General features: G+C 41.8%; 2 protein-coding genes across 3 annotated transcripts in view; both read right to left on the bottom strand.

Moving 5' to 3' along the window:
- Positions 1-75: 75 nt before the first annotated feature.
- tigara (TP53 induced glycolysis regulatory phosphatase a) lies at positions 76-8,192 on the bottom strand. Its single transcript, XM_020651088.3, has 6 exons — positions 7,632-8,192; positions 6,245-6,282; positions 6,027-6,148; positions 4,650-4,727; positions 4,418-4,528; positions 76-2,713 (listed from the first exon to the last, which is right to left on the bottom strand). Exons 1-6 carry the CDS (start codon positions 7,832-7,834, stop codon positions 2,324-2,326), a joined length of 942 nt encoding a protein of 313 aa, XP_020506744.2. The 5' UTR covers positions 7,835-8,192; the 3' UTR covers positions 76-2,323.
- Positions 8,193-9,384: 1,192 nt separating this feature from the next.
- ccnd2a (cyclin D2, a) overlaps positions 9,385-21,486 on the bottom strand; it is a 185,828-nt gene continuing 173,726 nt past the window's right edge. For both annotated transcript variants that reach the window (XM_065956528.1, XM_065956527.1), the window contains 2 exons: positions 19,713-19,861; positions 9,385-13,565 (listed from right to left, as the gene is read on the bottom strand). In XM_065956528.1, the coding sequence (XP_065812600.1) occupies positions 13,392-13,565; positions 19,713-19,861 (323 nt within the window). In that variant the 3' untranslated portion in view covers positions 9,385-13,391. The remainder of the gene's footprint in view (positions 13,566-19,712; positions 19,862-21,486) is intronic.

The raw sequence follows: 21,486 nt of genomic DNA, 5'->3' as shown, positions 1-21,486 counted from the left end.
TTCACTGTTCCCTTATAGAAACAACTCTTAAGATTCCCCCACATAATAGTATAAAAAAGAAGAATTGACAAAGAGTGTCCTTTCCCCTTCTTTATTTTTAGGGTTAGTGTATACATTGATTCAAGTCACATGACATGTCTCTGTAAATGTAAAATGTTTCAGTCAACAAACATTAGGAGAACAACACAAACCACTACCAAACAATCCTTTTCGTAAGTATGGAGAGGCCACAAAAAGTGACACGGGGATTCTGCACTCAGCCAGTTGATTATGTAACTGGCAAATATTAGACCTGGACAAAAATAATGGACAAACCAAATCCTTGCATGTGACAAACGATTCACACAAGGCACACTGACTGAAAGAGAAAAGATCAAGGCTTGATGTGCCCATGAATCTAAATGTTACAACAGTTATTTATACACTCATTTAAAGCAACTCTCACATCACATATGGCAGCTTTTTGTTGACACCACTTTGATGCAGAAAGAGTTTACAGCTAAATAAATCAGATAGCATTCAGACAGAATCTTAGACACAGCAGTCTTTAAACATTTTGTGTTTTTCTCACAGGTTAAAAGTCATTCACTGTGCACCTTCATCAATATGGTCTAAGAATCTGATAGTAATATACCAATCGTTACTTTATTCAACACAAAGTTTAGAATTTAAACTTAATACCAGCACAATGCATCCCTGCAACACCGTCACAGTTTCTTGTCCTGTATTTGTCCTTGCTGACCTGAGCGTTAAAGCACAACAATGACGAGTCACTCATTTTCCACAAAGTCAACAGTGCTGCAGTTTCACTCGAGTTTCTCACCAAGATATAAGTCAGACGGAATAAATATAGAAACAGAGACTCATTAGAGCACACATTTACATGAATGAACAGCCAGGCAGTAACATCAAGTGATGATGATGTTAACCTGGAGCTCAAAGCATCTATCTGAGGTGAAATGACAGGGCTTGACTCATGACACAGCAAATAAATGCCGACATAAAGAAACAAAATAAAGTTTGTTGTGTGGGTATATATGATGGGCTGGATTTCTGATGTCGATTAAGAAGTTTATAACTTTACAGTACTGCAGGGTTGTTACACTATCAGGTTTCTAAACTGTGATACAATTGTAGTGAAAATCAAACAGTGTAGATACCTGTTTCCATAACCATGGCAACAAAAAGTTCTCCAATGCACCTTTTATGAAATGACAAAATAAAGAAGGAAAAGTTCTGAACACTTGATATGTTGCATATCTGGGCAATTAAGACAGTGCTCTCTCTCTCTCTCATGGCAGCTTTTGTTTAAAGGTCACATATTATCTTCCTTTTTATCCAGTTTAAATACATCTCAGAGGTCCCCAAAACATGTCTGTGAAGTTTCTTGTTTGATCCTGCATTTGATCATGCCTATAAACCCCTCTATTTCAGCCCTACTCAGAACAGGCTGTTTCTGTGTCTGTACCTTTAAATATGTAAATGAGCTGTGTCTGACCACGCCCCCTCTCTGGAAGGGGATGGGACTCTGGCTTTCTTGTACCATGCACTACTTTTAAGGTTGAAAGGCAGACTCAGAGGGCAGAACAAACACCTAGCTGTGGGAGTGTCACCCACTTGGGGGAGGGGTTACTGCCCTTTGTGATGTCATGAAGGGAAAATCTCCAAACGGCCTGTTTGATCACACATTTTCTGAAAAGTGGAGCAGGCGAAAGACGGAGAGGATGGACTTTTCTCATCATTTACGGGGTTTGCAGACAGACGAGAGAAACATATTAATGTTAGAAAAACATGGTGAAGTCTATTTTGCACAATATGTGACCTTTAAAATGACTGAAGATCTGATGTTTTTTTAAAAGCGTTGGTACTTTTCAAACTCTATTAAGCATTAAAAATAACTAAGATTGTATCGTTCTAAGACACGAGGTATCGAAACGTTTCAGAGTATTAAACAGTTTGACAACCGAACCTTGACATAATGTGTTTGTCAAAATATGTGGACATCAATCCAGCCATCATTTGTGAAGTCACTTAGACGCTGGTGGCACAGTGGTTAGTGTGCGCGCCCCAATGGAGGCCTTGCTCCTCCAAGCGGGCGGCCCGGGTTTGACTCCCAACGGTGGCTCCTTTCCCGCATGTCATTCCCTACTCTCGCTCCCTGATTTCTGACTCTATCCACTGTCCTATCTCTCCATTAAAGCCCAAAAATAAATCTTTAAAAATAATAATAATCTAAATTAGAATTACTCTGACCCTATGGAGCTTTTCATACTCCCTCTTTAAAGCTCTCTCTCTCTTATCTTCTTTTATTTCTCAAATTCCTCTATTGTTTAACATGGTCTCCTCTGTGCACAAACACACAGCACATCTCCGCCAATTTGAACCTGTCGTCCTCTTTCCTCATGGTTAGTAAAAACCGACATATCCCTGTGTTAGGACTCAGAGAGAACGCGTGTGCTTTGTCCGAACCCTGAGGCAAGGAGCAACCTAACTCCTCCACAAAGTAGCGCACTGCTACACACATGTAGGCCCCGTGGGTGACAACCAGAGCATGGACGGGGACGCCCCTGACTCCATCGTCTGCCATTCCCTCAGCAGGAGGAGTTTGTTGTGGAGCGGATAAGTCGGCTTCATCCTCCCCTAAGTCATCCCAGTGGTCGGCCCCAATGTGCAGGAGCATTTTCTCCAAAAACTCTTTGACCCGCTCCTTCACCTGGACAGAGCACAAATTATAAACTGTGTCATGCTTCTCTTGCACTTTGTGTGTGCACTTGTGTCACACACAAAAGTGTCTACGTGCAACTGTGGAAGACAAATGTGAAGGGTCATTATATTAAAAACAACATAGTCACAACCTAATCCATGCCAGCTCATTCTGACGCACCTGTAAAACGTTTAGGAGTCGGGGGAGGGAGTCGTGTAGCCGACACTGATTGGGGCTCTGAGTGCCTACGTCAAATCTATATTTGTATATCTGCAGCATCATCATCATGTGCTGGTCACGTACTGGGTTTGAGTTAACGTCCAAGCCAAGATCTAATAGATGAAGCCTGACGAGGTTCCTTTGGAATAGAACATCCTTCCTTCCTACGCCCCCACACTCACACTCTGTCCTCCCACACAGCCTCCAAGACAGATAACACCAAGCTAAGTGGTGACTTTTTAATCAGGGGCAGTGACAAACACTCTGAGGTTGTTTGGCATGTAACTTTGAGTCTTGTGATTTAAGCCAATTGCTGGTATTTACTAAATATCAATAAAATGTGTAGAAAAGAGGCCCTGACATAAAGCTGACATCAGAGCTAAAGAAGAAGTATGTTTCCAGTACAGTTTCAGGTGTGTTGAGGTTGGATTTGTATCTGGAGGTCATTATAGATACAAATTAATTGTGTTTACCTTAAGCACAACACGTGAGAATCTCATTGTCTTCATGCATCTTAAAAATTCAGTAAGTCTTAAACTCCTGTGGAGCCTGCCCATGTAAAAGGAGTTTAGCTTTAAAATTACATTTCAGTTTTAATCTGATTCATTTTACGCCTCAAAATCACTTGAACACTTGGAAGAAAAACAGCCTCACAACTTTTCAGAGACAAAGTCTGTGACATCCTTGTGTTTATTTTATTTGATGTTTTTTTATGACTCCATATAAATATAAGTTAATATGACCCCTTTGTAAGATCTGCTTTTCCTTTGGCATCATAGTGTCTGCTCTCAGAGGTAATAAGAGTAAAACGGACAAGTGTTTTCTATTTGATTTCAGTTTTCTCTTTTGAATTGTAGTCATATAATAAAATGTGGAAACTTCACAGGGGGTGAAGCACTTTTTTAGGCATTGTGAGTCTTGTGACCCCAAACACCTGCTGAACCTGTCACTTAACTCACTTAGATGATTGAGGTAATTTTCACCTTTATTCTTTTAATCTTTATTCATGTTGATGAAAAAACAAGTTTTCAAAACTCAGATTTTGTTGTAGTTCACGGGGTGATATATATACAGAATAATTTATTTTACTGTATGAATTAAATTCTTGTCTACACTCTGTTATTGAGAGACATGCATCTCACACACAGAGGCCCAAAATACACACATGTACAAACAGGACCTATGGACATGCACTAATGGAGAGACGTCATAGTGAGGGGGCTGGACATGAAAGAACGCCTGAGCAGTTGGGGTTTTCGACACCTGGGCAGTGCTCAGGCAATGACCTGGCACCTCTCCAATCAGACCAACTTCCATACTTTAGTCCGCACTACGACTATAATAATATAGAATATAATATTTCTTGACATGTCACACTTTGAGTGGAGACAGAGTGTGACAGACAGCCAGGATTAAACAAGAGGTCGAGGAGGACAGAGTGAGATGAAATGATAAACAGAGAGGGGAACATCACAGTTACACTGACAGTCTCACCTGCTCCTGCGTCTCCCCTTCAGGTGCTGTGAAGCTCAGAACGGACTGACCAGCAGCTTTGGCCATCTCTCTAAAGTCCTGCACCCGTCCTCCCTCTGCAGTCCCAAAGCTCTGTAAAGTCAGTGACCGGATGACTCGGGTTTCTTCAGTAATGTGTCAATATATCTCATGTTAATGTTTAAGTATGTTTAGCTGGGGAGTTATAATATAACAAACATGAAATGATACTCACCTTCTCTTTAAGTAAAGGCTCGCACACCATCTGTAGACCAGAACACCAGCTGCTGCGTTTCAGTATTGCTTCAGCAGTCTGCAAAGAATAATAATGCAGAAACATCTTTTTACATACAGACATGCTGCTGTAGAGAAGGACAAAACGTTTCCCCCGCAGCTTCTCGATTTGAAGACAACAGGAGGTGTCATTATGAGTTCTAATCTCTGGGCTGTAAAGTGACACCATGTCATACATATTACAGGAATAAATGCCACTTACAGCAAAAAAACTCTAAGCAAGTGTATTTTTTCTGATTTCTAATCAACAATATCTAAATACACTCAGATTACAGACACATTCGCCTGACAAGTCCAGACAAATATCTTATTTCAAGATATTTCAAGTGAGAAATAAGGCCTGAATTCATCGTAATGACTAAACTAATCTGCCAATCTTACTTGTTGAGTGTCTTGAAATGAGATGTATGATCTATGTAAATTAGTTTGTACCATAGACTTTAATGGATGAAGCCTGAGTGGCGTCAGCCATCTGTTCCTGCAGGGGGCGCTGGAGGCTCATCAGCAGCAGCCACCAAGCAGGAAATTCTGTCTCAGCCTAACGACAGGCTGAGAGTTGGAGCTGAGGCGGGTTTTAAACCTCTTGACGAACTGTTACATCACGCCCACCTGTCAATCATGTCAGCTAAGCGACTAACTATGGAGAACACGTATCATAAAATCAAAACGTAGTTGAAAAAAAAATGTCTTCCCCCGTACAGTGTGTGCCAGTGATGACAATAACTAATCAGACCCATTTCTTTTTTTTGTACCAGGCTGTAAACATGTTTTTATTTCTACTGTAAAAAATGCTTTTTTTGGCTGTTGTGTGACTCGCTGTGTTCCTGCAGTCAGCCTCAAGCAGACACTCAATGAACTGCAGGATTTAGCCTTTCGCATTGACTTCATTTGTGATTTTTCAAGGATGGAGGTTGCCGCTTGGTTAGTGCTTATAATTTTAAAGACACAGTAAAATGTTCTTGCCCCATTGGAAGAAATTTCTACTCATTACAACCAACTTTTTTCACTTGAAATATATATTTTTTAAAAGGTTAATTTTTGGGCTTTTTATGCCTTTACTAAGAGACTGGACAGTGAATAGAGTTAGAAATTTGGGAGAGAGAGAGAGAGAGTGGGAGATTAATGTGAGAAAGGAGTCATAGGTCAGATTCAAACCATGGCTGCCCGTTTAGAGGACTGTAGCCCCCGTACAGTACATGGGGTGCGCACACTAATCACAAGGCTACCAACTCTCAACTTGAAATATCTTGAAATAAGATGTTTATCTGGACTTGTCAGGTCAATGTTTTTTCAGTGTTTAAAAACTAGAGCACTGTACCTGCTGAGCCCGCTGCATGTCACTGACAAACACGTTGCTGAACTTGACATCTTTCAGGTAACGACCTGCGGCTTCTGCCTGCTGCAGCCCGATCTCAGACAAGGGACAGTCTATAGCCTGGCCTGTTTCAAAAAAAGGTGAGAGTATAAAGTAAGCAACAGAGAAGGAGAGAGAATGATTTTTATGTGAATCTCAGAGATATCTTTAATCATCTGTACCTTGTAACAGGCCTTCTTTATTGTAACGTGTTTCCCCACTGCAGAAAAGGAAGAAAGCATTCATTAATGTCACTGTACAGGAGCATACATTATTGCCTTTTGATCTTTCTAATACAATGCTTTTTATTTATTTATTCCCCCCCTAACTTAAAAGTAAACTCCTGTAAACTTTCTCTAACTTGCAAACAAATTTTATATTTCTGCCATCAGAGTTTCTACGTTTTTTTTTGTACACAATCAACACCACCGGGATTAAATACATTCATAATTATGATGACTCCCTGATTCTTGATATGAACTGACAAATGGATGTTTTACACCGCTAAAAATGAAGATCTTTTTAGCTTGTGTAGTTGAATTTATCAAAGTTTGAATTACTGACAAAATAATTTTAAAACCAAAAACAGGTCCACCTGAATTCTGATTTACAAAGATTTGAACAATGTTATTGTGAAAAAATGTTGTAGTTTTATATTGTTTCATCAGAAGCCTACTTAAACTGGTTAGATTAGATTAGATTAGATGGGTACTTTATTAATCCTTTGCAGGAGATTACACCGTCACAGCAATAATTGCATCACAGTCAAGACACCACATAAAACTGACAAATACAATTTAAGAAGATAAAAACAAGACATCAAAAAATACTAAGATCATTTTTTAAAAAGTAGACAAAAAAAATGTGAGTTTATAAATAAAAGACATCCTAGAAATATAATTAACCTTTAGTGTGCAATGTATCCAGTGTGCAAAATCTGTTAAAGGTTATTCTACTTACTTTGCGTTTGCATTTTAGTGTCCTGTTGCTTTTGTCTTTTTGAGCACTTGGTAACAGTAGTTTCGAAAGGTTTTATATGTATAAAATCATTGTTATTTATTTAATAATAAAGTGGTTGATCAGGTAAACCGAGTTCATTCTTTGACTAACGCTGACCTCTAGCGGTCTGGTGAAGGTACTACAGTGTTCACAAACTGATAAAGGCAGCAGGTAGTATGGAGTTGACTGGAACAGCTGAACAAGTGTCATGAATCCCCTGCTCATGAAAGAGACATCTTTAACGTTGACTTTGATTATCCAGTAACAGCCCTCTGCATACAAACTTACAACAACAAAACCCTTCAAAAAAAATAAATAAAGGCAAACACTAGCCTACCTTTAGTAGCTTCAAAGAGTCTGCTAAGTAGCCTGACAATTGTAGGGATACTATCATGCACTTTAATACAGCAGGCATACTTCAATCGTCAAGTAGCTACAATATGCAACAAGAAGAAGTTTGGTATCGAACTGAAAGTTAATACATGAAAGCGACAAGCAGCACCCTGAGCCTAATATAACTTGTCATATAACATTTACAATACATATTTAATCATCGTGAAGTACACTTACTGTCGAACAAGGGTTAGCCCAAATGTCAGCTGTTTCATACCCTGGAAGTTAACGGAGCTACGAAACATTGTAGCTGTCGTGAAGACGACTACAGAGAGGCGTGTCGAGACTGGAGTGGAAACAAAGTGAAGACCTAACAAAGTGAAGACCTGTGGTGAAGACCTGTGGTGAAGACCTGTGGTGAAAACATGTGGTGAAGACATGTGGTGAAAACATGTGGCGCACTGAAGTGACGACTGGGGAGAGTCAATAAGCTATAGAGTTTGTTTTTCTGCTCTTCGTTATCCATTTTATAGGCAAGGTATGATGAATTATTAATGACAGCTGCAGGTTTGTGACAATCATGAAATACATGTAGATTCTAAGACCACAGATGCATTCACGTGGTGGCAGAATAATCGGAAAAGTGGGTTTCCGATTAGAAAGTTCACAAAAATGGCCCTTCAAGACGAAATAACTTGGACTTGAGATAAAAATGTTCGTAATTGACTGGCTCAAAGTCATATAACGCTAAATACAAAATACTTGTTTGATGTCAGTGATTTGTTTTTATTACAAATTACCATTATTACCATTTTTTCTAATTTGCATTTTTTAATGTTAGGTTCAATCCTCCAGTTGCTGTAAATTAAAGTGACCCAGATGAATTGTTATTACTACATTACAAAATAATATCTAGGCCTATGTGGCGTCAATGTTTTAAAGATTATAAGCAAAAAAGTCGATTTAGCAACTTGGAAAATCCGAGCATCCGAGGGGCACGTGAATGCAGGCTTAGCAGATATTACCAGCCAATCAGATTGGCTGAAAACATTAATGACGTTGCCTGGGAAATGGCATACTTGTGACGTATTCATACATTTAATTAGATCAAATCTCCTTTTCTACCTGTCTACGACAAACAAAGTTTGTCTCCTAAATCATGTCAGAATTTCCCGTTAAAAATACATGTTTTCTTTCTTTTAAAGAATAATAAAACCTCAAGGACACTGTCCTAAATAGTTTGGTGATATATCCTATTAGGCAAATGACATAGCCTAACTGTATATAATATGTCACTACATCGACTACTGCCTGATTTTTTTGGCAAATTGAAAACCATACTATAAAGATTAATTGCACATGTCTGTTTTTATTTAACAGGTTAACATGTTGTTGTAGGCTACGTACCATTTAGTGTACGAGTCAAAACACAAGGCTTAGACTAATGCAGCCACTAGAGGTCATAGAGTGGACCTTTCTCCTTATGAACAAGTGTTTTCCACCTGTCCATGTCACCACAGCTCTCCCTGAACATGCAGGACATTTTGTATTTTATACTTTTAATGCAATGTAAGTGCAGTTTGCTAACATCTTTATAATTTGTTTTTGTATTGATTTGTCAGTAGTTGTCCATACATTTAGATATCACTTACATTTTATTTAGACAACAGGCAAGATACTGCTGAGTTCATGTAAGTCCTATTTTTCTGAACCAGTACACTTCCTAAAGCTTTTGATGCAAGATTTATGTCCAGGGCTGAAATAACAATTCATCCATTTTCCTGTTGTTTAAACTTTTCTTCCTAAAACTCAGCTTTCCATGAAAAGACACATTGTCTGACATTAGTCATCACTCCTCTTGCAGCTTTCACATGATTAAGTTGTACAGCTAAGCTTCTTTCTGCAGTGTCACTGCATAATCACACATACTTAAAATCTACTGAAACAATTGGAAAGAGCTGACAAGAAAGAGGCATGAGAACTACTGAGCTGATGTGTTGTCACACCCTTTAAAGCAGAAGTTTATTGAACAGAGGTTGTGCAACAGACATTTGAGGTACATGATATGAGTTTAAGTGGAGGCGGGGAGGGGGGGACTTAAAGGGAAAACTGCACCACTGAAACTTTCAGATATCAGAATATTTATGGTTGTACCTGACAGGTCAAGCTCAACCCACTATTTTGCTGCGGTCACAATGTTGTGCAGACGCATGATTTCAAACCAATATTGGTCACATGTTGAATCCATATTTACTGACATTCGGCATTTCAATGTTTGTATAAAGCAAGAACTTTGGCCTTCATAGAAGTGCAGTTTTCCCTCTTTCACACAGAATAAGTCGGATGTAGCACCAACATGAACAGAAATCTATCTATCGAAAACTACCCCTAAAGGTTTCACTGTTGTCGTGCCAACCCCACCTTCCCGCTCCATTACGATTTAAGTCCAAGTGGAAGCTTTACATTTATCCTGTTTCCCATCTCACTGAGCAAGTTGTTCCCGCATTAAAACAGTGGGAATCATCCACAAAAACACCCAAATGTGGTTGCTTCTTCCGCATCCCCACTGATTATTTCTCCTCCAGTCCCAGCTCCCTAACTGCAGAGGTATAGCTGATGGATTTGTGTGTGTTGCGTTTTGTCCAGTTATCCTGAGGTATAGGTAATACCACTGACGCAGAATGTGACGGAAGAAGGAGAGCAAAATAGATTAAAAAAAGGGGGGGGGGGGGGAGAGATAATCTATCTAAGCAAACTGTCAAACTGTACAAAGAACATTTCCAGTCGAGTACTCATTTCATGTTCTTCTATCACCATCTACTTCGTTTTTCTGAAGGTATCTCTTAGACAGTAAAATAATTATATTATAATACAAATGTTTATAAAATAGCAGCACACTCAAGTGACACATCACAACTAGGTAATGTTATTTTTTGTATAAATGAAACAAATTCATAGCTTTTAGCAGCGCAAAAAGACAACAATAATTCAATAAAAATATTGACATTTTTTTCTTGATGTCTTCACACCTTCTCCTCTGTCCTCTCTTCACTTTGGAATACAGTATCTCTAAATCTTAGAAAAACCCTTTGGAGGGTCTGGTCGCCCCATAAAATATATCAAACACAAATTGAAAAGGTGTTCTCTATATATAACACATGCAACAATACATTGCAGGAAAGAAAAAAAAATCACAACCATGAAGTTTGGGAGAGAGCTTACATCAGGCAAACAGAGGCAAAACGAAGGGGTCAGATCAAATGTTCAAATGGGGATGCTTGGGCAAATTATCATTAGATTGCCCAGTTCTACTGAAAAAGATATCACTGAAACATTAAATCCCCACATTTTTCTTCAGTCTGACAATCATACACTCAAGCAAAGTCACATACCATCATGACAAAAAAAAACAACTCAAGCATAAAGTCAAAGACACCTCGCTGTGGCAAAGCAACGTGTCCCCTCAAAACAAAACAAAAATCTGTCTCTTGTTTTTGTGCTGATGTCTGCCTGGCTGGTGAGCCCACTAACCAATGAGTTGAAGCAGCAAAGCTCACAGAGGGACACAGATGTGTTCACTGACAGACACTCAGCTTGAACTGCACAAGCCAGCACCGTAGAAAACTGACCAACCACACCGCAACACAACATCAGTCGAGGTGGTTTTCGAACAAAAGCTCTGCTCTGTCTTATAAGAAAAGCAAACCTCATTGCCCTCAGAAGAACATGTGCAAATATTGGATGTTACAACCACCCTTTCTTGTAGCTCATCGCTGCCCTTGTGTGACTGTCTGTGGCTGTGACGCAGATAAATATGAAGAGAAAAAATTCAAGTAAAAACAAATATTTAATTTCTTGACAGTATAAAATAAAATCAAACCGAACCCATGGATGAGTGAACTCTGTGTGTAGACCTGCTCCAATTCATGCTTCTGTTCATTTAAATTTAGTCATCGACTTGCACTTTGTTTGAATAGGAATGTTTTTTTTATTTTTATTTATTTATCGGAATGTCCTCTCGTCGTAAGTTGTGGAAAGCCTTTTTAATTTGACTCTTGCTCGACAAGGGTATATGTCTGATGATTGGGAAACCAGCCCTACAAAGTAAACCAAAGAAAAGGCTAAACAAGGAAAAAGAAAACATCCATTCACCTCCGATCAACACCCCACCACCCATTTTATTTTTACTTTTCTCCTTGGGAGCATGTTCTCTCAAAGTGCTTTGCCATTGAAATCATATAGGGGAGCTGAAAACTTCCCTATGTGGGACTCCAGATGCATTGACAGTATATCCTCATCCTGTACTCCTCAACACCCCCTCCCCCCAAACAAGTTCATCCTCACATGATCTGGCACCGTACAGTCTTAGTTCCTCTTTTCATTTCCGTGTAAATGAAAACCATGAACGACTTTGTTCACTTAGCTGTGTCACTGAAGACACTCATTATAAAAAATGAATGTTCATTCCATCTCAATATGCAGATATCAGGGTTGTAATGTGATACCGTTGGGGCGTCTCTTGTTTATTATCATCTTACAGTTATTGGCTGTAAATCCTCCTCGTCTCCTACACAGCAGCATGCTCCTGCACCACTAGAACCCTCTCTGTCCATCAGTGATGAAAACTGTAGCCCTACTTCTTATCCTCTCTTTGCAACACCCTGTTCCCTCCATGCAACTGAACACAGAGAAGTCTAACGTCCTCTTGACATTAAAAGCATATCCTTACTTTCTTCAAGACATCGCCCTCTCCTGGTGTCACATGTGCCACTTAGGCTGCACATGTGAGAGGTCATTACGACTCAAAGCAGCCTTTCACAACTCAGGAAACACTAACAACGTGTGAAAGAATGAAGTATATCTGTAATATTTCATCTCCAGAATGGCAGTAATAAACAAACGCCTCACATCACCTCTGAGTCTGAGGTGTCACACCTATCTTAGAAAGGTGAAGGGGCCCCTAAGAGAGAGTCCCTTCACCTGGATGCTCCTCTTTTTCCTCTCTCTTGCACATGAGTTTACTGTTGGCCAACAATGAACCATGATACACTGTTAATGCAGGAAGGCAGTGATTGAGCATAGATGTCATGTTATACCGATGTGCTCGACGCCGTAGAATGCACACTGCTTATATGCGTAGATCACATGTAGCATTCGAACACTCACACACACACACACACACACACACACACTCACACACACACTCACACACACACTCACTCACAGGTATGCACACAAACTGCATACAAACTGACACACAAGCAGCCTGACAAAAGGAGCTTATTGATATTTTCTACTCGTTTCCAAAAATCTGTCCAATAATAAAATTAATAATAATAGTTATTACTAATACTACTCATAATTATTATCATTCTGTCTCTTTCTTCGCAATGGGTCCAATCATTCTTTAGCAAAAATGTTCTCACAGCTTCCTCAATCTGTCTCGTTTTTTTGACACACGTGGACTTTGTATCATGGTGAGGGAGCTCGAACACGTTTCCCCCCTCAGCCACGTATTTAAAAGTGATAATACTCAAAGAACACCAAACAGAGGAAACAAAACGGAGATCCATGTATGCAATTTCTGAATGCATTGGACTTCTCTTACCATAACAGCCTCACAATCAAGCTATGGTTAAAATATAACTTAAAGATCATACTCATACAACCAAAGGCAGAATGCAAATATGATTGGCTTCCCTTCTGTTTATCCAAGGCACCACAGAGCTTCTTCTTGTATCAAATTTGTAGCTTTTAGACTAGAACATCATAGAAGATCTATTTCATGGCCAGGTGTTTGTTTTTGCTTTAAACTTGAAGAACAGAAAATCTACAAAAAAAACTAGCAAGCATTGTTCTTTTTCTTGTAAAGGGCTTGTGTTTTTTAACATTTTTTGTTCTTTTGTTCTTTTTTTCTGCTTTTAAGAAAATTGAGTTTTTTTTCATGATGCTTTTTTTTTCTTTTGTAAATCCTGTGCAATGATGCCCTCTAGTGGTTCACAAGTTGACATCGCGGACGTCTGTTGGGGTGGAGGACTGATCCAGCTCGTCCAGGCCTTTGCCGCTGGTGCCTCTCTGTGTCTGCTGCTGCTGCTGCTGCTGCTGCCGGCCCTCGCGCAGGCTGCTCACCAAAACACGCTCAATCTGCTCCTGGCACTCTTTGAGAACATCCTGAAATGTCAAAACAAAAGAGAGGACAAGATGTAAAAATCTGTACATTGTAATCTGGGAATGGGGGCAGGAAAGCATACGCTCCTTTGTAAAGCGTCTCGAGATAACACTTGTTATGAATTGGCGCTTTCAAACATGTCCTCCAGAAAATTTGTAGAAAGTTTCCATCAGGCCTCCCCTGAAATATTGAAATTTGGCCTTTATATCAATGCTATGTGTACTTCAACATATTCACAGTATCAATGAAAAAGCAGAGAAGAACAAAGCAGCATACATATTACACCGCTATAAATGTATTCTCACACATTTATAACACCACAGTTACTTTTAGTAAGTTACTTTTGAGTTTTTAACACAGCTACATGATTGGTCAGCTTGCTTTTCACCTCTGATTTCTGTCTAACTCAAAGGAAAAAAGTAGCACAATCGCACACTGGGAAAAATGGTTTCTGCAACTATCATTGCCAGTTACAAAAGTATTCTGAAAACTTCAATGCATGAGAAACCGGGGCCCCTGGTGTGGCCCCTGGGCAGCCTGGGCCAGGGGTTTTAAATGACCAGTGGTTCTCTAGCAGCCCCAGTGTGGACACAGACCAGACCAAAGCATTACATCAGCCCACCAGGGTTGTGCACTGAACACCACCCCGTAGTGATCATGAGCACATACACACACATGCATTAACACACACCTCCACCTCCCCCATCTAACCGCCCACCTACCCCTCCACCTTCGCCATTCCCGAACGCACACAAAAACCAAACAGAAGTAGCCTTGACAACAGCGGCTGAAAACACAGGTAGTACTAAAGCTATGTTAATTACATCCACCTCCTGTGGGAACACAAAGGTGGTGCTTTTTTAACGAGAGCCAGTCTGTGTGCCTGCCTGCAGGGGATCCATCTGAGACCCGGCCGGCTCGCCTTACACCATCAAAGGCCGCCGCGGCAACCTGAGAATCCACCTGGGAGAGGAGCCTCTCAACAGCGCTGAGCCCTCATATCCTCCCCTGATGGAGGGTTGACAGAGGGGACAGCGCAGTGCATGAGCGGAGAGCAACTCACCAGGGAGGGGGAGACGTGGGGGAAGTTAAGGGGAGAGGGGTGCTAAATGAGGTGTTAGCAAGAGCGTCAGAGTCTGGTCAAACTGTTTTTCTTGGAAAGGAACAGTGTTGATAATCATTTAAGATTCTTAGAAGTCAGAGCAGACTGCGGCAACAAAATGTTAGGGATGTGAGAATTCCTGTCTGAAGGCCTGGTAAAGACCTCACACTGCTCTCTGCTGGTGAAATGTGACAACAGTTGCTTTCTTTGAGCTCTACACACGCACACACACACACACACACATGCATAACCCCTGCCTTTAAGCACCAGGCGTCTGTGGGAAACATGACTGAGAGCGCCCCATGGCCGGAGGGATGAGTGAAAGTGTACCGCTTGTGGTGCGGAGAAACATTCTTTAGACATTTACAGCTAATTTAAACCTGATGGGCCACAGTTTGAGCCTGTGTTATAGCTGCTGGTGCCGCTGGGCCTTGATGAATAGAGGACTGAGGCCTTCGCTCACCCGAGCCGCACACGGGTGAGCAATGAAAGGTCGCGGTGTCAAAGGCCAAACAGCATGACATATTACAGGGTGAGACATGTACGTGTTGTCACAGGGAAACTACCAGTTTCTGACATCTAACCCAACTCTCCAGACGGATAATTTGTTGAAACTCTTTGCAAGTGGACACTTTTATGGAGGATTTTTTTTTTTTTTTTTTTTTACAGGTGGAATCTCTTTAAAGAAGTCAAAGAAATCTTCTGCAATAAAAGGCCTGTGACAAAATAACTCCACCATGAGGTAACTCCCGTCTTGAAATCTCTTTTATTTAGACTTGATAGAATCTACCAATTAGCTCAGAGAGTCTGTTGGGTCACAGTCCATGAAGATTGATTCGCTGTTGGGGAGGTTGGATTGATCTGGGCTTGGTGCCTCTTGAGAGAATATCTCCCCTTGCTTTCGCTCTGACGTGGAGGAAACCTGATCAGCTTCTGTCCCTTAATCTCCTCCAGAGGTTGGCCGCTGACATGGGCGCGCGCACACTCACAAACACAAAATCTTCCCACCAACATGTGCTCCATTGGTCATAAAAAACTCAATTCCTGTGAGAAAATTAAGTCGAGCGAAGAACATGTAAAGGAACTGCCTGTGTCTTACCGCAAGAATGCACGCCTTCACTTCTTAAAAGACACACTCCCCCCCCCCAATCTCTGCCGCTCTTAAGAGCACTGATTCTGATCCCATGCCAAGACCCATGGGCTTTATCTGAGAAACTTTAATGACTTCAATGTGTGACTACTGGAAACACCAACACTGCTTTCAGAGAAACTTTAGGTACTTGGATTCTGAGGGGACCAACAATACTGGAAAAAAAAAACCATGGGAGGTAAAGCGGGACTTAAACATCTCATTTTGCAGCCTCAACCCAGAAAAAACACAACATCACCCTCTTTCTCACCTCAAACATACACAACACTGCAACAATCAGATTTTCTGGAGAATCATGGCATGCACATTATTATCCGGCTGACCTTTGTGACACTGGCAGTAGGGGGGGGGGGAAGTCGTGCAGACAGACAAACCCAAAAGGAAGAAATGTGTGAAGCCATGGAATGTGTTTTTAACTGCTGACTACACCACACAAGACTGTGTTAACTACTCGGGGAGGACTCGGTGGTCAGACAGCTGAAGCAAACACACACCCATTGACGACACACACTTCTGATCTCAGGGAATCTTAAGACAAAATATCCGGAGGCTGACACTGGAAATAAAGAGTCACCACATGACTTAAATGTTAACAAGTTACAATAAAGAAATGAGACTACTTAGTTCTTTAACCCGCATGCCGTGATACGACCAGTTGTGACGCTACGGGCTATGTTAATAAAGATGATATTTGCCAATAGATGCATCTTTGTTTGTGTCCTTTTTTTTTTAATAAACATTAAAACCAAATCTCCCCTTTATCACATTTCAAGTCTACATCCATTCATGGTGCAACTCATGTGAGGACTTATCAATGGAAACCAAAGTGACCTCAAAAGAGGAATGAGAGCAGCAAGAGAGGAAGAAATGGGAAAATGTGTTTCCGTTGTCTCAGTGTGTGACCCGCAGCGCAAAAAAAGATGAATGAGAGACAGAGAGGGAAAGTCAAAACGAAAGAATCTAGGAAGTGGTGGTCTTTAAGCTTTGCACTTCTCTAACCTCTGTTTCCTGTTTTAATCCTTCAAAATTGACATGGCAGCTCTGCACACAACACCCTTATCTTCTATTTGACCTACTGGTCACCAACATTTTTTTTGTGTGTATTTTTTGTGTCATTTTTTTTGTGTATTTCCCGGTTTTCTTACTCTGACATCAGACAAACCACTCCTGATTGGTTGTGAAACTTAACACATTCCCAAAATTTTTAGATTTGTATCACTCCACATTGTGACTCTGCACAGTGCCATGTCTGCTGTCCCACACCAGGTGCATGTGAGGCTGCACACATTCCTCCAGCAGCCCAACATGGTGACTTGGCCCTATCACATTTCCACTGGAAAACCACAGCTTCTGGATACCACAGATGCCAGAAGGGTGCCGGGGGGGGGGGGGGATGCGGGGGGCGGCGGCGGCATTGGCCATGGTGCTGTTGGCAGCAGCAGCAGAAGTTGGCGAAACTTGTTTTGCCTTCATATTTTGCCTGGCTCTTTGTGCAGGCTAGCTAAAAGATGCTGCACCACCGTATTGCGCAGCTTCTACAGTGCCAGCCAAAACCAAACACAGCACTTTTGGACTCAGGTTCACAGCACCACCCTGATGACTGCAGTCCAAACTGAGGTTGAGGTGACCCTTGGGTGTTGGATTGACGTATAAAGTGGTTCAGCTTTTGGGAAAAGAAGGTGGGGTATGTGTGTCAAATGGCACTTCCAGTGATCACCATTTCCTCTTTTTTTTGTGTGAAAAGACGATATGTTCAAACTGTATAGCCAACAGTATATAGCACTGAAAACCACAAGAGTAATGCTGACAACTACTTCTGGACATTTGTCATCTGGTGTTTTAGCTGTTGTGTCACAAGTTGTGCACATGTCTGATGTTAGTTTTCCTTTAACTTTGTGAAGTTTTGTCTGGCATACGAGAGAGTATCTAGTTTTTATACCACAGCCTCTCATGTGCTGTATGTTGAATTAGGAAAGGTGCCCTTCGTGTGTTTACTGCGAGCCATGGCTTGTCTGAATCCAGGAATGTGAGGATTTGATCATAGAGACACAGAGCAACTTAATTCCCTCAAGTCTGAGACCTTGCAGCCTAAACACACTGAGGCCCTGTGCTGCTGAGGTCAGCTATTTGTTTTTCCTCAGCTGCTAAGCGAGACTTCACACTGCTCGCACCAGAGGGAGCCATGCTTTCCAGCAGTGAAGCATTATGGGCCATAGGAGGAGACGAAAGAGGGCCGATTGTCAGGACGAAGGCATGACACCGCCCTCAGTGTCCTTTTCACACTTTAACAGCTTTCTTCCTCCTCCTCCTCCTCCTCCTCCAACGTCGCCTCCTTTTGGGACAGAACTTAACATACCATGGTCCACGCCTGATCTTGCTTGATCTGCTCCCTGTGCAGCGAGCACACATGAACTCTATACGTTCATGTTTAAATTAAGACTGCCAATACCCCCAAAAGCCTTCCTGAACATGTTTGCTATCAGTAGTACTCCTGCTAAGGCAGTGGCCTCTGAACTGGAGCTGGAACTTATGCTGCAGTTGCCAAATTCACCACATGACGTCACTGTTGTCATTTTGCAGTAGCTGAAGATAAAGGGTGTAGGCTTAAGTTATCACCTGATCATAATGCCTTGTTATATTATATTTATTTAAGAGATATTTTAGGGAGTGTTTGTCAACGTTATTCTCAGCTGTAAGTTAGTTCAGAGACAATTCAACACGAGACGCAGCACTGTAACAAACGCTGAATTAAGCAAAATGCTTTTCAGTGATTTGTCACATGATGGGAACACAAAACAATATTTTGATTAGTTTGGACATAACACTATTAGTTAAGACGAACCTTACGTCTCTGTCTCGCCATTGAACACTGACAACTTCAGCCACAAGCTAACTGGTTTTATTGTGGTATTTAGTGTGAACTTTGCAACCTAATTTAGACTTAAACAAAGCTGGTGCAACAGGACACACTGGTCCCTGAGCACAGCACTGAGGCAGCCATATATTAAAGTTGGATCAAATGAAGAAGTCAGATTTCCTCATCATCCAACAGCTTAGCCCTCCTTACATTTTGCAGCTTTTTCCCCCCTAAACATCCTACACAGTGAGCTATAGCTAGCTGAAGCCCTCTCACTTGGCCGTGATGAAAGCCAGGCAGCTCAGACTCAGTCAAGGCCCTTCTTGTGTTTGGACTAAGCTCAGACACCTTCGCAACATTCACTGTACCCGGACAGACACACAACAGCCTGGTCAGCATTCTTGTCAGCGACAGAGCACACTGAAGATGCTCCCAACATGGCTCGATCAGAGGATCTTTTATAGGAGAGGGCTCCGAGCAGCCTAAACGGACTGATGGAGAGGAGAAGAAACCTGCTCCACTCTACTGACATCTGTTACTCATGTTTTTAGTCTGACATTGATGCAGTCATTTCTTTCAATGAAGATACTTTAGTTATTAGTTTAGGGGCTCCTTTTATTATTTTCTCATGTTTCTCATGACACATCTTGGCTGTTAAATCCCATAAAGATGAGTTTGTGACTCTAATACGCTTGTTTAAAGTGACAGACAGTAAGACTGAGTGTTTCAGTGGTTATATGATGAGTTAAGTGTGACCTTTAACTGGAAATATAAACTGACTAAAAACATTAAAAGCTTCTCAATACAGCAGCAGGTGGTTCCACCTTGAATCATAGACTTTCTGTAAAAATGGCGCACGGATAAATACCGGTGAAGCACAAACATTTACACCTACTCGTTCAGATATTACTCAGAAACATACCCAGAAAATTTCCAGGCGCATGTAAGAAGTTCTGAGTGCAAGCAGGGACAAAAGACCACACTGGACTTGAGTGTTTTAACCAGTTGACAAACGGCAAAGGAATTTAAAACAAACTCACCACTTCTGTGTTTGTGATTTTGGCCAGCAGGTCTGTCAGACTGTCGCCCCACTGTGACTGGTCGGCTGAGTCCACCTGCAGGCCGCAGATCGCTGCCCCCACACTTCCTGTGGCGATCATGGAGGGAGGGTACATGGCGAATCGGAAATCTGTTGAAGGAGACAAAAGTTGTTGAGTTAAATGCTTCTTCAGGGCTATAACTTTGCATATGACTTTAAGAAGGATTGACCAATGTGTTAAATAAGAAGTTCAGAGTTTGACAAACTAAAAGAGGAGATTTACACTTAGTTCTTTATTCACCAGGTAAAGTTCCTTAATTTGCACATTACGTAACACTTTACATCGAAAGTAGAAAGAGTAGAGATACATCCCTTTGCAGAGATAATATGATTTAGTAATCTAGTAGTCAGCTAATACATAATCCTTCTACTGCAGCGGGCCTGAACGCAGCGCTCACTAATGACCAGGGGCCTGGATAATGAGGGTTCACTTGGCTTGTAAAGGAGCTGAAAAGCAACCACCCTCACCCGCTCCCCAACCCAGCCCCCCTTCCCCCAGCCCGGCCCCTTTTCTTCCATCTCCTGAGTAAATCGTGTGCTCGCTGAAAAAAAGCCGCATAGCGCTTGGAAAGGGAGGAATAAAGAGGCTCAGTGCCTCTGCCAATGCTCACTGCTGTAGGTCCTTTTTCCACGTGTGGTCACAGGCGTGCGTCTCAAAGACCAATAACCTTGTTAGCTCCCCTCACTGTCATTCATAATGCAAATGAGACAGCTTGTGAACGGGCCAGAAGCCCGAAAAGGCAAGGCAACTGGCATACAGGGACAGAGAGAGAGCGAGGGAGACAGACAGACAGAGAGAGAGAGAGAGAGAGAGAGAGAGAGAGAGAGAGAGTTTTCTCTTCACAAACAGAGGCTCACACACACACATACACACACTCGCTCCTTTCTCTATTCTCTCTTTATGTCTTGCTCAACTTCTACCTTTCTTTTTAGACAACACATGGCCTGCTTAGATGGGGCCAGTGAATGGCACACATGCCCCACTCTTTGTTGCTACAACAGGCAGCGGTTTGCATTGGCGGCCCTCCTATCTTTTAGCATATTAATAGAGTGGCTGGCCTGCGAGAGGGAAGGCAGAAGAGTGTGACTCCATTGTCCAGAGTCATCACCTCATTTCACCCAATTGAGAGACACAGCATCCATCCCCTCTCTGCTGATACCAATTCAACCAGACAGGCCGGACAAAGAATGTGGCTGGACTGGGGGACATGGGGTCGGCGGGGGGGGTCGGAAGATGAAGAAGGAGGGATGGACGGTATGGCGACAAGGCAACAAGGAGAAAGGAAGGGGAAGGTGGTGGGCTCACTGGGAGAGGAGAGGGGGTGGACAACCCCGGTGCACATCACTCTCAAGTCTGTGTCCAGACTCTTGTGAGGTTTTGGAAGAAGAAAAGAGTCGCCCTCCAGCGACCCTCACCTCCTGTCTCCATCCCCCCCCCCACAAGTATGCCTCTGTTCCTGGGCCACCTATGGGCTGGAGGAGTGGGCAGTGGGGGCATAGAAACAGCCTGCACATTAACATATTGCCATATTCAATTGCAAAGCAAATGATGGCTCTGAAGAGATTTTTCTTCCTTCTTTTTTTTCATGTGGAATCAAAGAGGTAGGCCCTTTGATAGCTGTAAAGGCAGCCCCTCGCTGCCTTTTTAACATGCACAGCCAGGCGCTTTCTCATCTTGTGGGCTCAGTGTTGACAAATAAATGAACTTATTATAC

The sequence above is a fragment of the Labrus bergylta genome, chromosome 7 (assembly GCF_963930695.1).
Source record: "Labrus bergylta chromosome 7, fLabBer1.1, whole genome shotgun sequence".
Classification (NCBI taxonomy): Eukaryota; Metazoa; Chordata; class Actinopteri; order Labriformes; family Labridae; genus Labrus; species Labrus bergylta.
Note: the sequence above shows the minus strand (reverse complement) of the source record. Positions and strands in the feature narration are given on the sequence as shown.

Bases quoted from the DNA above. Each gene is read 5' to 3' on its own strand.
- tigara (XM_020651088.3), bottom strand. From the start codon at position 7,834: ATGTCTTCACCACATGTTTTCACCACAGGTCTTCACCACAGGTCTTCA. The intron at 4,728-6,026 runs GTACAGTGCTCT...TATTCTTTGCAG, and splicing joins ACATGCAGCGGGCTCAGCAG to ACTGCTGAAGCAATACTGAA. The intron at 4,529-4,649 runs GTGAGTATCATT...CTGACTTTACAG, and splicing joins AGCCTTTACTTAAAGAGAAG to AGCTTTGGGACTGCAGAGGG.